The sequence below is a fragment of the Anser anser genome (assembly GCF_964211835.1).
Source record: "Anser anser genome assembly, chromosome: Z".
Lineage (NCBI taxonomy): Eukaryota > Metazoa > Chordata > Aves > Anseriformes > Anatidae > Anser > Anser anser.
This window is the reverse complement of record NC_139723.1, coordinates 72,507,367-72,525,368: the sequence shown is the minus strand read 5'-3', so window position 1 is coordinate 72,525,368 and position 18,002 is coordinate 72,507,367. Positions and strand designations below refer to the sequence as shown.

The window sequence follows — 18,002 nt, the reverse complement described above, 5'->3', positions numbered from 1 at the left end:
GTGTTGTTGTTTTTTGTTTAATTAAAGAAGCAATGCAGATTTTGTTGGGGAGGAGGGGTTGTCGATGCTACAGAAGATTACTATTATATTACACATTTTCCAGTTGTAATTCAGAACATCCTAGTTCACCAAGATGGAGGAATTGGTAATAACCAGCTTTTATAGCCAATTGAGTTTGAGGAGAGAACACTGGATGTATTTTCATGCTGGAATTCCCTCTGTTAAAATCTAATTTCATTGTACAAATTCTGATTTCTGACTAATCATTAACTGGACACGTAGCCAGTGCTTTAACTCCTATAGAAACCACGCCCTTAGGCCAAACAGAAGCAAGATCCACATATCACAGAATCACAGGACTGTAGGTGTTGGAAGGGACCTCTCGAAAGACTGAGTCCAACCCCGCTGCCAAAGCAGGTTTCTTAGAGCAGGCTGCCCAGGTAGGCGTCCAGACGGGCCTTGAATATCTCCAGAGAAGGAGCCTCCACAACCTCCCCGGGCAGCCTGTCCCAGTGCTCCATCACCTTCACTGTGAAGAAGTTCTTTCTCATATTGGTGCCAAAATTCCTGTGATCCATAAAGTTGCACTGAGCCTCTTCAGCTCTGGCCGTAGTCGGCAGGATTCGAACCTGCGCGGGGAGACCCCAATGGATTTCTAGTCCATCGCCTTAACCACTCGGCCACGACTACACACAATTTATTCCTTTGTGTCAACTACTCAAGGCTCACCTTACCTGTTTTGTTCCACCTGCACTGGGAATTTCACCATCCTTGTTCCTAGGTGCTTATTCTTATACTAGACACCTCACCTAGTTTGTTTCCTCCTCGCCTCGTGATCTCATCCCACACCTCTCTGGACTCAGATCTAAGCTCTGAGTGTTTACTCCACCAACAGGCTCCCAGTCATGCTTTCTGATGTACCTAAGTGCTGTAGTTCTGCCCACTGAACTCCGGTCTTACTTCACCACTCATCTCTGTTCATTCCCTGTTCCTTGTGCTCAGCATTCAGCCCGCACCCCAAAAGTAGCCCAAATCCATTTCCATGATTTGTATATTGCTTAAGAACTCTGGCATAACTGTATTGAGTAAACGTTTCCTCACCTTCTCTAATCAGGGCTACTAGAAAAGGTACTAGAGAAAGTTCAGAAGCAGATGGAAGGGAAGAAACACAGTAACAGTGGTGTTTAAGAATCAGGTCCAACAGAGCAGCAGCCAAAAGGAGTCAGCAACGCACAGGGTAATTAGTTGTAGGTGGAGCTGTAGGAGTGGTGTGGATGACAACTGTAGTCAGTAGTTGAAATGAAAAGCAGATGCAACTATAAAACTCAATGCATCTGGTAAATTGACACAATTTTTTTACAGGTTTAATTTTTTTTCTACAGACTTCAGTATTTCTTTTTCATAATATGAGCTTCTTTATCCTAATAGATGAAATTTAGCAGATGAATTATATATCAGCTTCCTGAAACAGAGAATCCAGAGAATCCTTCCACAGCATGTTTCAAATTGTGAGAGAACATAGATGAACTCCCCTCCTCCCGACTGGAAGGAAAGAAATCTGCAGAGGCTTATCCTTAGGGAGTGGGAGTAAAAGTGAAGTTGAAGACCTGACGACTTTCTTTAGCCTCCAGTCACAGATGCTATAAATGACGCTTCCACTACCATGTTTGTTCTGCTTTTGAGCTCAAGAAAATAAAATCTGTTCACTAAGAGACACCTGAGGCCTATGCACACCAGGTAACTGCTTCCTCACACTCTTTTTTTCAGTAGTAAAATTAACAGAACATATATTTTGCATATTTTTTCACTTGTATTGCATATGAAGCCTTATGGTATTATACCAGAAAGATATTAAGTTCAGAATCATACAGTGTTGGGTCACTTTCCCATACTAAGAAAGAAATTAAATTTCCTGATCTATTTCACAGCAGCTATCCCTGTAGCACATACAGTGCTACAGTCTTGAATTACAAACAAAGGAAATAGCAACCTTGCCTTTCTGAATGGAAAACTTCTTCAGGAACTAATTCTGTGAGCCAACTAAATGTGCTTTCCTTGGAAGAATAAGGCACAAGCCTGGAAAGTTACCAACATGATTCCTAGCAAAAGTGTGCTACTAAATATGTGGGTCCAAACGAACAACATACCATAAGTTTTTTACCCAGAGTTAAGATCATTATCAGCACTCTGCCCACTCTCTTTCACCTAGCAGTGTGGAATTCCTTAAGTTAAGCTTTTGCCTATGTGTTGGAATTCTTTCATGGCTCCCCCCAACTTTTTTTTTGTATCAGAAAGATTTGCTAGTGCCTTGAAAGTGACGCGAAAACTTCTAAGAGAAATTTCCTGAGCCATGGACAAGGGATTTTAATGGAAGAATGTGCAACTCTAGAGAAGCATTTGTGTGAACTGCAATTAAACTTGTAAACACAGAGAATTTAAAAATGCAAAATTTTGCTTAGGTGTAGTTCATACAGTTTGTTGTAGTAGTCAGATTCCAACATCAGGCCAACCAAAGATTGACGTATTTTATTAAAAGCTCTAGGGATACAAAGTCTGTTGCTTCTATAGCATAAATAACAACTTTGCAATTTCTTTCTGGAGTATGATTACTATTAATTAGTTGATCTCCACCAATCAGTCAATTACAACAATGTTCTGAATTTACTTCAGTGATAATTAAATGACTGTTCAGATGCTCAATGAATGCTTTTAGTCTGGTATTGATAGTCGAGCACCGTCACAAACACAAATACAACAAAACAGATGCATAGGTGTTGATACAAGTTGTCTTCCTAATTCCACGGTGTAGTAAATGATGCTTCAAACATAAGCATTTTTTTTCTCACAGGACTTCCCCCACTGTTTAATTTCAACAGTAGAAAGGCTAATAGTTGGGGGGGGGCGGGGGGGGGGGGGTTGCTGGGAAGAAACAAAACAAACTAAAACAAGAATACTCTCTAATTGGACTCCTTTGGATAGGATCAATTAGACCAGATTTAATCATCTTGGAAAATGGTGTTTTAGATGTATTTAAGAAACTATTCTCCTTGCCAATCTGACCTATACAAACACATCCATGTGGTTCAAACACTCGCTACTACCCTGATTTTTTAGGAGTATAAGAAAATTAGATCAGGAGAAGTTCAGTATTACTTTAAAAGAAACCTAGAATCACAAATAAATTATAAAATAATTGCTATGAATGTGCTTAAAATTGTAACAGTTTGGCCCATTGGTATGTCAACAGAAAGATCAGTCGTATGTAACTGAGAAAGCAAAGAAATGCAGACTAGGTTAGGATTTCAGTGGAAAAAAATACAATTATTTTTCTTGAATTCGTCCTTCTTTCTCTCTTGCTGTTCTCTGTTGCTGTTCAACCCTAAAGTTCATCAGTCTTCTTTGTCATATCCTATTCAAACAGGATAGAATATCTATCTGTTAAATGCTTCCAAGCAGAGACTGTCTTTTTCTAAGCTTGCACAGCAGCTTGCAGGAGAGAGCTTTGGCATGGTTGGAATGCTGACATGGCTGCAGTATAAAAAATAAATGGTAATTCATAAAGTGAAGATCATTAGACAAAAAAAAAAAAAAGCAATTGTTTTAGTGACTTCGAGTTTTATTAAAAAAAAAAAACAGTAAAAAATGTGTATCTGCCAATTATGTTCTATCAGAAACTGGCTCAAAGCTGATGATATTGACACACTAACGAAGAACATTTGATTACTGAGGAATGTTTAAGCTACACTCAGGTCAAAAGAATTTGAAACTGTGTACAGACAGACATTTTCTTCCCTGTAGCAGCAGTTAAAATTTTGCATTAATATAATTATTTAGTCTTGGTATGTCCTTTCTCTTTGGGTTTTGGTATGTACTTATGTATTTGAGAGAATTTAAACAGAATCAGCATAAATGAGCATCTGTGTCAGACACAGACCAAATAAGCTGTGCTACAAATTAATGTTTTCAGTCCTGCTTGGGTGATGGTTGAGACTTTTAAAACAAAAAATATTGTTCTGACAAGCTAAATGACTGTAAAAGTCTCTTAGGCTCTAATGACATATGAGGGGCTTTTTTCCCCTTAGAAACAGCACGTACCAGTCTGTCTATGCAGCAAAGTGCTGGAACATGTTGTCTATCTTCAATACCATATGGCTAAATATTTTATTAAAAGTTATGCTGCAGACAAACACTGGCTATTCCAGACTAAGATTTGCAGACAGCATGATACAGTGAGCTGGATTTCCATCCACAGTCACAATCACTTAGAAAGTTATTTCAGAAGGCAGAATAAAGCTGTTTAAAGTCAAGCATGCGGTACCGCTAATAAAAAAGATTGTGTGATTTTTATATCTGACCCTAATGACTCCTTCTGGAGGCTACAAAAACAAGGGTTTTTACAGAGGCACAGAATGACATACATCTTATGAAATTTCATTTCCAGTTCACCTAGTGTTTACCTTTCTCTTTTTTTTTTTTTTTTTTTTTATTTCATGCATTACCATTATTTTTTCAATGAAGTTATAAAGGAAGGATTAGGTCATCTGTTGCCAAGTGAAAAGACACAAGTACAGAGGAAAAAAAAAACACTTTGTGGAAGAACATATTACCTTATTTTACCTGCTTCTGAACAAAATAATAGCTCCAGCACATGCTGAAACTTAAGTGGCCTTTTATGTTATTTGATGGCTCCGATTATGAGGAAAGATAAGGTCACATACATAATCTTTTCTTTCTTTCCTAGTAAGTCCCATCCCAGGAATTAGGTAGCAAACGTGTATGAGTGATGGTAACATAGAATCATAGAAACAGAGAATCATTTAGATTGGAAAAGACCTTCAAGATCATCTAGTCCAACTATCAATCTGACCTACCAAGTCCCATTACTAAACCTTGTCCCATAGCGCCACATCCACACATCTCTTAAATATCTCCAGGGATGGTGACTCAACCACCCCCTTGGACAGCCTATTCCAATGCCTAACCACCCATACCATGAAGAAATTCTTACTGACATCTAAGCCTCACACAACTTGAGAATGTTTCTTCACATCCAATTACTTGTCACCTGAGGAAAAAGACTGACACCCACCTTGCTACAGCCTCCTTTCAGGTAGCTGTAGAGAGCCATGAGGTCTCTCCTCAACATCCTTTTCTCCAGACTAAATAGCCTCAGTTCCCCCAGCCACTCCTCACACGTCTTCTTTTCTAGTCCCTTCACCAGCTTCATAGCTCTTCTCAGAATATATTCCAGCAATTCAGTGTCCGTGTAGTGAGAGGCTCAGAAGTGGAGGTGTGGTATTACCAATGCCAAGCACAGGGGAAAAATCATTTCCCTAGTCCTGCTGGCCACGCTATTTCTGATGCAGGACAGGATGCCTTTTGCTTTCTTGGTCACCTGGGCACACTGCTGGCTCGTGTTCAGCTAGATATCAACCAACACCCCCAGATCCTTTTCTGCTGGGCAGCTTTCCAGCCACTCTTCCCCAAGCCTGTACTGCTGCATGGAGTTGTTGTACCCCAAGTGCACCACTGGGCACTTAGCCTTGTTGAATGTCTTACAACTGGATGTGGCCCATTGATCCAGCCCATACAGGTCCCTTTGCAGAGCCCTCCTACCTTCAAGCAAGTCAGCACTCCTGCCTAACTTGGTGTTGTCTACAAAATTACAGAGAGTGCACTCAATCACCTCATCAAGATCACTGATAAAAATATTTAACAAAACTGGCCCCAATACTGAGCCCTGGGGAACACCGGCTGTGCTGTCAAACAGATTTAACTCCATTCACTACAACCCTTTTGGCCCACCACCCAGCCAGTTTTTTACCCAGCAAATAGTACATCCATCCAAGCCATGAGCAGTCAGTTTCTCCAGGAGAGTGCTGTGAGAAACACCATGAAATACCTTGCTAAAGTCCAAGTAAACAACAGCCACAGACTTCTTTTTGTTTTCACTAAGCACGTTGTCTTACCACAGAAGGGAATCATGTCAGCTGAGCAGGACTTGCCTTTCATAAACCCACACTGATGGGGCCTCACCACCTGGTTGTCCTGTACGTGCTGTGTGATTGCGACCAGGATTACCTGCTCCATAACCTTACCAGGCACCAAAGTCGGACTGACAGGCCTGTAATTCTCCAGCTCCTCCTTCCTGCTCTTCTTTGTAGAAGGGCATCATATTCACCAACCTTTAGTCATCTGGGACCTGCCTGGTTAGCAAGGGCTGCTGGTAAATTATTGAAAGTGGCTTAGTGAGCACTTCTGCCAGCTTCCTCAGTACCCCTGGGTTGATCCCATCTGGTCCCATAGATTGTCCAAGGTGACCAAGCAGTGTAGTAGGTTGTTAACCATTTCCACTTGAATCATGAGGGTTTCATTCTGTTCCTTGCCTCTGGCTTCCAGCTCAGTGTGTTGGGAGCCCTAAGAACAATCAGTCTTACTAATAAAGACTGAGGCAAAGAAGGCATTAAGTACCTCAGCCCTTCCTCATCTCTAATCACTAAGTTTCTCCCATATCCAATAAAGAGTGGAGATTCATCTTAGTCCTCCTTTTGTTGTTTATGTATTTATAAAAACATTTTTCACTGTCTTTTTCTGCAGTAGCCAAATTAAGATCTAGCTGGGCTTTGGCCCTTCTAATTTTCTCCCTGCGTAACTTCACAACATCTCTGCAGTCCTCCTGAGTTGCCTGCCCCTTCTTGCAAAGGTCTTAAACTCTTCTTTTCTTCCTGAGTTTCAGAAGAAGCTCTCTGTTCAGCCAGGCTGGTCTTCTTCCCCACTGGCACATCTTTTTGCACATAGGGATGGCCTGTTCCTGCACCTTCAAGATTTCATTCTTGAAGAACATTCAGCTTTCCTGGACTTTTCTGCTCTTTATAACTGCCTCCCAAAGGACTTTGTCAACCAGGTCCTGAACTGGACAGAATCTGTCCTCCAAAAATGCAAAGTAGCAGTTCTGCTGACTGCCCTCGTTGCTTCTCCATGGATAGAGAACTCTATCACCTTGTGATCGCTGTGCCCACAACAGCTTCCAACCATCACATCACCCACAAGACCTTCCCTGTTAACAAAATACAGGTCAAGTGGGATACTTTGCCTAGTTGGTTCCCTCACCACCTGCACCAGGAAGTTATCATCCACACATTCCAGAAATCTCCTAGTCTGCTTCTTCTCCATTGTATTGTATTTCCAGCAGATGTCTAGGAAGTTGAAGTCTCTGATGAAAAGAAGGGCTAGGGATCGTGACACTTCTCCTGGCTGCTTACAAAATATTTCATCTGCTTCTTCATCATGGTTGGGTGGTCTATAGCATAATCTTACAACTATATCTCCTTTGTTGGCCTTTCCCCTGAGCCTTACCCAGGGACACGCAACCTTTTCATCACCATAACTAAGTTCCAAGCAATCAAGACCTTTCCTAATGTAGAAGGCTACCCCACCTCCTCTCCTTCCCTGCCTATCTCTTCTGATGAGCCCGTAGCCATCCATTTCAGCCCTTTAATCATGAGAGCCACCCTACCACATCTCACTGAGGCTTATGATACAGTAGCCCTGAGTCTGGGCTAAAGATTCCAGTTCCCCTTGTTTATTTCCCATGGTAGGGGCATTTGTGTAGCGGCTTTTAATTTGGGCCCCTACTGAAATGGACTTACTCACTGGCATTCCTGTACATTGAGTTATCCATATTTAAATGAGTTATAGTACCTTAATGCACTTAATAAATATGTATTTGCATATACTTGCATGTTTTCATCCTTTGGACATAGAATATTTTGCACCAAAAATGAAGCTTGACAGACAGCTTTCACCTAAACTAGAAAAAGAAGTCCTTATTTCAAGAGGAAAACAACATAGCAAACAGTATCCTGCTGGCTAGGACGCGTGATAGTAAAATTTCTTCTTCTGTCTGATTAAGCTACGCTGCAGCTTGATGTTGTAGTGTGCTAGATACTGTAATATATGTGTGACAGCACTGCTCTAAGGAAGGTTAAAATCTGCTCTTCCATGTGCTCTTTCTTCAGTATAAGGGGAATCTTGCAAAGCTTAATTCTGGTAAGTGCTATCACTGTTGCTAATTTAACTGCAGGTGTCACATTCCTTTGGTATGGCTGAGGTAATAGCGGTGGGTATTAAAGAAAGTCATAATAGCATAAAGAACAGTAAAAAATCATGCAGGCCTAAACCTACTAATGGCATTTTAAATGTATACAGATGCTGCTGTTGTTGAGAAACTATGGATGGGACTGTCATATCTTGGGTCTTTGACACAGAAAAGTTTCTCCTATGGGGATGTTCATGATTGCAGTAAAATGCGTTTGTGTTTACCACTATTAGAAACTCTCTGTAGGCTGCACTGCATTAATGAAGCATCACCCAGCCACCTGATAATTTGTCACAAAAAAAAAAAATCTCCCTACCTGCATAATAGACAGTAGATATACATTTTTCAGTGACCACCAAACTCTTGAACTGTCTTGCTAGAAAAGTTACTACCCTATGAAAAGGCAAAAAAAGAATGAACTCTACATGAACTATAGACAAACTCTCATATTTTGGATGTTTGCAATATTAAATTGCTTACTAATTTAGCAGTACTATTTTAAAAGCTAAAACAAAAGAATATTTGCTGTCTTCTAAACTTATTATAAGTTAAATATTCCCCCTCCAACTTTGTTTGTTTGTTTGTTTTGTATATTTCTGTGTCAGAGTCTGTCATCTTTGCTCTCTCAGTCCGTTTTCTGCTTTTCTATCCAGTAATCATCTTCCCAGGAATTCTGTTTGATGGCAAGTTAAATATGACTTAACAGGATGCCCTGGCAGACAAAAGGGCCAGCTGTACTCTGGGATGCATCAGGCACAGCACTGCTAGCTGGTCGAGGGAAGGGATTGTCCTGCTCTGCTCTGTGTTGCTGCAGCCTCACCTCCAGTACTGTGTGAGTTTTGGGAGCCACAATGTAAGTAGGACATAAAACCATTAGAAGGTGTCCAAAGGAGGGCTACGAAGAAGGTGAAGGATCTGGAGGGCAAGATACATGAGGACTGGCTGAGGTCCCTGGGTTTGCTCAGCCCAGAGCAGAGCAGGCTGAGGGGAGGCCTCACGGCGGCCTGCAGCTCCCTCACGAGGGGAGCGGAGGGGCAGGCGCTGAGCTCTGCTCTCTGGGGACAGCGACAGGACCCGAGGGAACGGCATGGGGCTGGGACAGGGGAGGGTCAGGCTGGGGGTTAGGGAAAGGTTCTGCACCCAGAGGGTGCTCGGGCACTGGGACAGGCTCCCCAGGGCTCTGGTCACAGCACCCAGCTGCCAGAGTTCACGGAGCATTTGGACAATGCTCTCAAACACTTGGTCTGATTTCTGGGTTGTGCTGTGTGGAGCCAAGAGTGGGACTCATGATCCTTGTGGATCCCTTCCAATTTGGGATGTCCTAATCTGTGATTCTATGATGTTTTTATGTATGGACATAAGGAGTCACATTATTGCAAATATAAGAGATGGCCACAGGGTAATATTTTTGCCTACTAATGAGAGTTGGATTTCAGTCTTCACTCCCTGTCTTCCTGCGAATGTAATCGGTAAAATAAAACACCAGTAAATAATTAACTCTAAAAACAGGCTGTGCAATACTTCATGGTTTACTGTGCTTTAAAATCCTCAACACTTAGGAGTGTGGGTTGTTTTTTTAAAAATCTTTAGAGCAATCAGCAGTGATTTTGCACCTTTTTGAAGGTCTGAGAAGAGCACTTATGGCTTGTGACATTTAACTTTGATTTAGCATTGATCTAGTTTTCTCAAACACATAACTTTATTAAACTTGGATTTTTTTCTTTAAGTGCCTACCCTTTAGAACAGGCTTTTGAGGGTGCTGCAGTATGCAAGTACAGTGGGAAGTGTATAACAGGTTTTGTGAAAATTGGCCAGTGAAGCAGGGAAGGTGAGCTAGAAAGCGCAAGCATCACAGAAATTCACTGGGAAATGACAGTTCTCCTTTCCATATCAATACTAGTCATCATGACACATCTAGAGTTCCAAGTCTAGGCTATGACCATGAGGGCACAGCACTTTACCCTTTTATATCTATCTCAGCCGCAGATCTTCTATGCACAAAATTTGATTTTCATCACTTTGGCCGTGTCTATATCCCAGTGGACAGCAACCCTCAGACACTATGATCATGTTGTTGCCTACAAATAGTGCTTGTGACCATGACTGGTAGGTTGTTATTTCTCTAGACATGCTCAGACATAAAGGATCCTGCACGCTCCCAGAGCTTCTGATCTACACAGACAAGCAGTTCTGGTCTTGAGGACAGCATCAACAGGCACTGAAGATGTAATGTCTTTCTTCTCTGATACAAATAAAACCATACCACCTGAGAATTATTTAGCATTTCTGAGAGCAAGTCCACTTATTCTGGTATGCAAATGTATATCGGTACTTAATTTTACAGCGTGATGCTGAAAAAATCGAAGTCAATTAAATAAATTAACAATTACTTCTGCCTAAGTCCAAGCTTCTAAAACAATTCACCTTCAAGAAGCTTAAATCATAAAATAATCTTCTCCTTGAAGATATTCCAAACTGAACTTGATAAGTCATGAGCAACTCCGTCTGGCTTTGAAGCTGGCCCTGCTTGGAGAAGCGGTTTGAACCAGACAAGATCTAGAAGTCCCTTCCAAACTAAATTATTCTGTGAAGACAAATAGTCACCCAGCACTACTAACCCTGAAACCTAGTTGTGATCATTTTAATGACAAGATAGTTAATGTTTTCCTGTGACGTTTTCAGTAAAGGTCTCTAGCTATTGAGCCTGTTCTACAATTACAACATTTACTGATATGAGCCCCCCTGCTGAAGAGTTCCCACTGCCTCAGCAGAGTTTGTTTCCATGGTAAGGCAAGATACAAAGCAGAATATACAGATGCTCCTAGAGGAATTATAGAGATGTTGGTGTGTCTCAGTCATCAACTGAACATTAGCCTGGAAAATAAACATTTTGTACCTAATAAGGTGAGAAGAAGCTGGAGGGGGAGTTGTTTAGTTTTCCTGTGTAACTACAGGGCTTGGTTGCCTCTTGATTTCACAGGGATGGTCTTCAGTAACCCGGTGGGTTTCTTTCATTCCTATGTGTCTACTTTCAAACAAACAAACAAACAAACAAAAAACACTTGTCAGAATAGAAAACATGCTAGGACAGGGTAATCCTAACTGGATTTGTTATCAATTTCCATCAGAGAAGCAAACAAATAAATAAATAAATAAAAGAGTAACTTGCTCCGTCTCATTTGTAAGCAGATTCTTCAGTTTCCCAGCCTACCCAAAGCAGCAGTTCCATCCCTACGAGCACTGCAGCAGCACCTACACACCACGCCCCCAAATAGCAGCCTTCCTACAGAGCAGGTAATGTCCTGACTGCTGTAGTGAGCTCCAGCTCGACCTCCACAGGCCCTGTGGCATGGTTCTCCACTAACATGGCTATCATGGAAACCTTACCCAGAAGCCCTTTGTGGTCATTTACCTCAGTGAAAGGAGTGATCCACACGGACAGTATCGCTGCTTGGTAACCATAGCTACAGGCACAGTATAAATACTTAGAAACTGGAGATAATGGGAATCAATCGATCTTTCTGTCACTCACAGACCTGCTCCCATACGAAGTCTATTCACCTCTGTTCAAAGGAATATTCAGACATGAAATCCCCCCTCACCTAACATTAATGTTGATGTCAGGAGCCATTTGATGAGATAACTCATGCACTGCACAGGCAGCGAAATCAGGGCCTTGACAGGTGCTCTGCTGAGGTGTTCAAGTTCTGTTTATTTTGTGGGGGAAGCAGAGGGGCAGAGTCACTGCCCTTGGGGTGCTGTCATGGCAAAGGCATCCCCTTGCCCCACTCCCCCGGGCACATCATGGCCGAGGGGGGTGGAAGCAACCCTGCTCCCAGAGCCGGCCTCCTGCCCCAGGGCCACAGGCCGCCATGCTCCTCACCTCAGCCCACTGAGGGAAAAGCTGCAGGCAGCCGTGAGGGGACGTGGGGCAAGGCAAGGCAGCGGGGCCTGGGGGAGAAGCTACCAGTGTCCTCTCTTGGTTATGACTTGAGTCCCCCCAAAGGACCTCACTCAGACTCGGGGCACAGGCTGCCAACAGGCTGTGGGGCTTCTGGGGGGACAGGCAGGGCCGGTGAGGCGCAGGGGCCCTTACCTCCACCTCGTGGTAAGGGCTCTGTGAAATCATTTGGGGCAGTGGGATTTGCTTCTGGGGGCTACCCGGGTGCCAGTCACTTTGGTCTGCCTACAGTGTTGTACGTGCCCAGAGGGTCCCCAAGGAGTGAGTAATAAAGCACGGGAATGTCGGGTGCCTACCCTAAAGAAGGGTGGGTAGAGGTCAGGAAAATGGTGAGGCGATCTACTGGGTAACTATCACATTCAGCTGAGGTGTGCTGTGAAAAAATCAGAGTTTCTCAGGGTTTTCCAGTTATAAATAGAGGTTTCACTGTTACACAAAACAAAAATGAAACCTCCGAAACCATCAGAAGCAATACTTAAAAAACAACGGTGAGAGATGAGGGAGTGGAGATTAAATATAGGCGTCCGTTTTATGACTGCTGAAAATACATGTTAATTCTTTAGTTCTCCACCTAGTAAAATAAAAATAGGGAATTCACCAAAGTGTCCTCAGAGGACATAACATATGTGACAATAATTACACAAAAAGTGATGAATTTTCCTACTGGAAAAATAAAACATTAATAATACATCTTATTATTTTTAATTTATTGTTTTTGTCCAGCAGGAGTTGTATTCCCAGTGGCACTGTTGCCTAACATTGCTGAGTGCTGAGCACATCCTGCCTTCTACATAAACAAATGATGCCATGGAATAGGGAAACACACAAACAAAACAGCATACAATGTGGCAGTTCGCTGAGCTTCCATCCTCAGTCAAAATTTAGAGGGCAAAATAGGGCTTTAAGAGCATGATGAGATGGGACAGTGAAACAGAAAATCATTTAAGGTACTGCCCATGATAAGGACTGGAAAGATCAGGGTTTTCATAGTCTACATTTAGATTATCGACTACTAAATTATTAACATACTTAATTGCTTTACAAAATTGAATGTCCTAAATAAATATTTCAAACTCCATTTTAACAATTTATTGCATTATAATAGCAGCTGCAGGTCATTAAGATTGCTAACTTTGAAGAAAATAACTAATTTAACTTAGTTCTTTAATATTAGGCATATTCTTAAAAACCATTGATTTTTTAAAAAGCTCATTATCTTCACCTGACAAATTAGCATTGGTCCTTCTAATGCTAACTAAAGGAAACAGTGGATACAAGACAAAATTATTAAACACACAAAACTCATGTCTTTATTGTACTGTTTGCTAAAGAAGCTGCATTTACATAAAGAACTGTAAATATTGAATGAATGAGAAAATTCCATTTGGTTCTTGGTCAGCACTTGTTCATTTACATGTATATTTCAGCATAACTCCATTGTAAGTACATCTGTCTGGAAATCTCTTCAGTTTTTGGGTAGTGCACACATTCTACCTTCTGGTTCAGCTCTCTCATTTCATCTTTTTACTATTTATAAAACGACAATTTTTATACTTCCACACAGAATTGATGATTTTGTCCAGAATACATGCTGTATCTGGTATTGGAATCATTATTTGGTGAAGCCTGATATTCAAAGATATTTTAAATATTTTTTGAAATGCTCATATTGTTTCTTTCAAATTCATCTTGCAAATGCATGTTGAAGATTCTGTACGTAGAGTTTCTAGTAAAAATAGGAATTGTGTTAATAATCTGGAATTATATGGATGTGCCTCAAAAGACTGTATTTTTATTCATACAGTAAGGTATATATGCAGCAGTGTCTCATCACTGATATTAATGCAAATTGTTTATAAGAAAAGATGTATGTAACTTGAAGCCTCAATAGTTAGAGCATGTACACAGTTAAAAGGTCTGTATCTTGCATTAATGTGTGCCTCATAAAAGCTCATTTACTTAAGAAACATTTTTTAAGTTAATCAAAATTAACAGAAATTCATCTGTTGCCAATAAATTACGCATAGCGTAGATGAGTAATTGTTTCAATTGATTCAGTTTCCTGCTCTTTAAAGTGAGAATAGGATAACCAATCTGTTTTAGCAGTATATATAAAAAGAAGTAGGTCATATGTTTTAAAAGCATCCCATGTGCAGATTGCTGGTATTTTTAGGTAAAATAGTGTCATTGTGTCTCTGGAGAGGATTCAGGTTTATTTCCGAATCACAACAACAACAAAAAAATTCCAAATTCTATGATGTCATTTAACAGTTTGATAGATTTGCCTTGGGTTTTCTGATACTCATCTAATTTCTTAGAAATGCCTGAGCTCATGTTAGTTGAAATTTCGATTAATATGAAAAAAGAATAATAATTTTTAAAAGGTATTCTCTGTTCTCCTTACCTTTTTGCATATGAAATCATTTGATATAGTGTGAATGGGAAATACATACATTCATAGATCTATTTTTAATATACACATTGATCACTGGATGAAATCTTCCAGATATAAGTGAACCACAGCCATGAAGAAAATCAGTGTGGTGAATCTTGATAAACTTCTAGACAACTTCTCAGAGATAGAAAAGGTAAGTGAGGAAAGTAAAAAATAATTTTTTAAAAATGAAATCCCTATTTACAAATATTTTGTGATGTTTTAATAAGCTTATCATTTGAAAGTTTCTTCTAAGTGGTTTTGGCTTACTAATATGCCTTGTAATAACAATGCTTTTGTTTGGAAAGTGTTTGTACTGACAGTATCTCCGAGTGATACTAGAGATTTAATAGAATCATAAAATCACAGAATACCCCAAGTTGGAAGGGACCCAGAAGGATCGTTGAGTCCCACTCCTGGCTCCACATAGGACCACCCAAAAATCAGAGCATGGGTTTGAGAGCGTTGTACAAATGCTTCTTGAACTCTGGCAGGCTCGGTGACTTGACCACATACCTTGGAGCCTGTCCCAGTGCCTGACCACCCTCTGGGTGCAGAACCTTTCCCTAACCCCCAGCCTGACCCTCCCCTGTCCCAGCTCCATGCCGTTCCCTCGGGTCCTGTCGCTGTCCCCAGAGAGCAGCTCAGAACCTGCCCCTCCGTTCCCCTCGTGAGGGAGCTGCAGGCTGTCATGAGTCCTCCCTTTAGCCTCCTCTTCTCTAAGAGGAACAAACCAAGTGTTCATATTCAACTCGTCCTCAACCAGAATCCCCAGATCTGTTTCAGTGGGGCTGCTCTCCAACCTCTTTCTCTCCAGTCTGTACATACAGCCAGGGTTGCCCCATCCTAGGTGCAGAATTCGGCACTTGCTCTTGTTGAACTTCATGCAGCAGGTCATTGCTCAGCTCTCTGGTTTGAGAGATCTCTCTGCAAAGTCTGTGGAATCTGAGAAGGCTTCTTTTTCTGTACTAGAATTTTAATGGTGCTGAGGCCAACTTTGGCTTCTCAGGAGAAGTGCAGAATACCTTTTTGTAACAAAAACATCTATTGGTGATACCAGTATTACAGAGCTTTGCTGGACTTTCCTTTCAGGAATTGTTCCTTTTTTTTCTAGAAAAATATCATTACTATAACAGAAGCATCTGTTCTTGTATTCCATATGCATTGAGCTCTCTATTTGTCAGTTCTTAGGAGAGTGATCCACTGAGAAAAATTGGTATTATAATTCTTGTTAGACCCACATTGACCAGCTCTCCGGTAATGGATCCTGTTCAGTAAGTCCATACTAGAGATAATATAGATTGGACACCTGAAAGACATATTTTTCTCATAGAAAAAATATATTATACCTATTCCCATTCACACACATTACTCACTTTGGTGCTCAGTGAAGGCATCAGCAGCCTCTTACGCAAAACAGTAGACAGAAACTTACTGAGGAATAATGTAGAATATAGACTACAGAATTCAGAAGAAAGAGCTAGCTTATAAGTAGTGAAGTAAGTAGTATTCTTCATTCAGCAGAGTAAACTATCAACTGCATGGTCTTTCAAGTCTAAAATGTGAATGTCATGAAGTTCAGCAATGCCAGGAGCAAGGTCCTGCACCTGAGTGACTGTGTGATTAATTGATTGTGAGTAGTCCTGTCAAGAAGGACTTGGGGATACTGGTGGATGAAAAACTGAACCAGCAAAGTGCACTTGCAGCCCAGAAAGCCAGCTGTATCCTGGGCTGCATCAAAAGCAGCGTGGCCAGGAGGGCAAGAGAGGTGATTGTCCCCCTCTGCTCTGCTGTCATGAGACCCCACCTGGAGTCCTGTGTTCAGCTCTGGGGTTCCCATCACAAGAAGAACACGGACCTGTTGGAGCAATTCCAGAGGAGGTCCACAAGGACGATCAGAAGGCTGCAGCACCCCTCCAATGAGAGGCTGAGGGGGTTGGGGTTGTTCAGCCTGGAGAAGAGAAGGCACCGGGGAGCCCTTACAGTGGCCTTTCAGTATATAAAGGGAGCTTATCAGAAAGATGGAGAAAGACTTTTTACCTGAGCCTGTAGTGACAAGACAAGGGGCAACAGTTTTAAACTGAAAGAGGGTAAATTTAGGTTGGATATAGGGAAGAAATTTTTTACAATGAGTAGCATAAGACATTGGAACAAGTTGCCCAAAGAGGTTGTGTATGCTCCATCATTGGAAGTGGTCAAAGTCTTCGAGCAACCTACTTAAGTAAAAAATGTCCCTGCCCATTGCAGGAGAGTTGGACTGGTTGATCTTTAAAGGCCCATTTCAACCCAAGCCGTTACATTCTACGGTGAAACTTCCAGAAAGTCAAATAACACAGGCTTTTGACTGCAGTATTGTCTCAATGTTAATTTTTATATCAATTTAAAACTCAAAATTCATGGTTTATATCAAAAGATATTAATGTAACATTAGTCTTTTTCCAATTTTCTAGAAAATATCAGAAATAAGTGAAGCAAACAATCTACTGGTTCTTCAGCTGGAAAAATCTAACAGGTTGTTATCATTAAGCCAATCAAAGGAGGAATCAGTAAAAGAAGGTAAGTTTTTTGGTTGATTTTTGTTTGTTTGTCTTTTAAGAAGTCTGTTTTTGCTTGTATTCAGGAAGTTCTGATAAGTATTTCCATTATTTTCAGACATATAAAATACAGTAATACAGTAGCAAGGATCTAAGATACTGCGTGAAAAATAGTGATGCTTAAATCTTGTGCCACGTAATGGAATCCACCTCATTTTCTCAAAACAGATAAATTTAATTCACAAATATATTTTGAGAACTGCATTAAAGTTACTATTTTCCACTTGATTTTAGTATCCACCCACTTTGTTAGATTTTTAAGCACATGCAATACCTATGAAAGAAAAACTTTGTGACATTTTTTCTGTTGATTGCATTACTTCTTTTTCCAAGGAAACAGGGAAGGAGGAAAAGGGTCACCTAAGCTTGAGACACCTGATGACATTATTGATCCCAAGTGCTTACCTTTTTCTTTTCTTTACCTTTTGAGCTTCCTATGAACAGCTGCAGTTTACAATTGCCAGCATTTCTAAGCAAACTAACACCAGTAGTTCTACTTAAAGTGTTAGAACTGTGACTTGTGTTAATCAACAAGCAGCTCGAATATCTGTATAGAACAATAGGGTCAACATTTGGGAAAAGTAAGATCAGCATTGGCATTACCATGTGTCCGGCTGAGCTGTTCTGTTGTTTTCAATATGGCAAATGTCATGTTTCACCTGGTTGACAGAAGTATTTTGCCAACTGAAAAATGAGCCAGATGTATTTTTGAATGCCTGTTCCACTGTCTTCTGAAATGTCAAAGTTTCTCTGTAATTAGAGATGGGATGTCAGACTGGTGGTCTTCTGAGATAACACGAGGAATTATTTTTCTTAGTTGTTTGTGTGATTTGGTTTGTTTAAAATAACCCAGTTCAGGGGCTGGAATACATTTTCTACCATGCTGACAGGGATATTAAAGTTTTAGTATTCCTC

At 40.9% G+C, this 18,002-nt stretch overlaps 1 protein-coding gene across 1 annotated transcript in view; it reads left to right on the top strand.

Annotated features, from left to right (window-relative positions):
• Positions 1-1,635: 1,635 nt before the first annotated feature.
• CCDC152 (coiled-coil domain containing 152) overlaps positions 1,636-18,002 on the top strand; it is a 32,631-nt gene continuing 16,264 nt past the window's right edge. Inside the window, exons 1-3 of the mRNA XM_083818413.1 lie at positions 1,636-1,737; positions 14,566-14,647; positions 16,944-17,049. Of these exons, the coding sequence (XP_083674539.1) occupies positions 14,585-14,647; positions 16,944-17,049 (169 nt within the window). The 5' untranslated portion in view covers positions 1,636-1,737; positions 14,566-14,584. The remainder of the gene's footprint in view (positions 1,738-14,565; positions 14,648-16,943; positions 17,050-18,002) is intronic.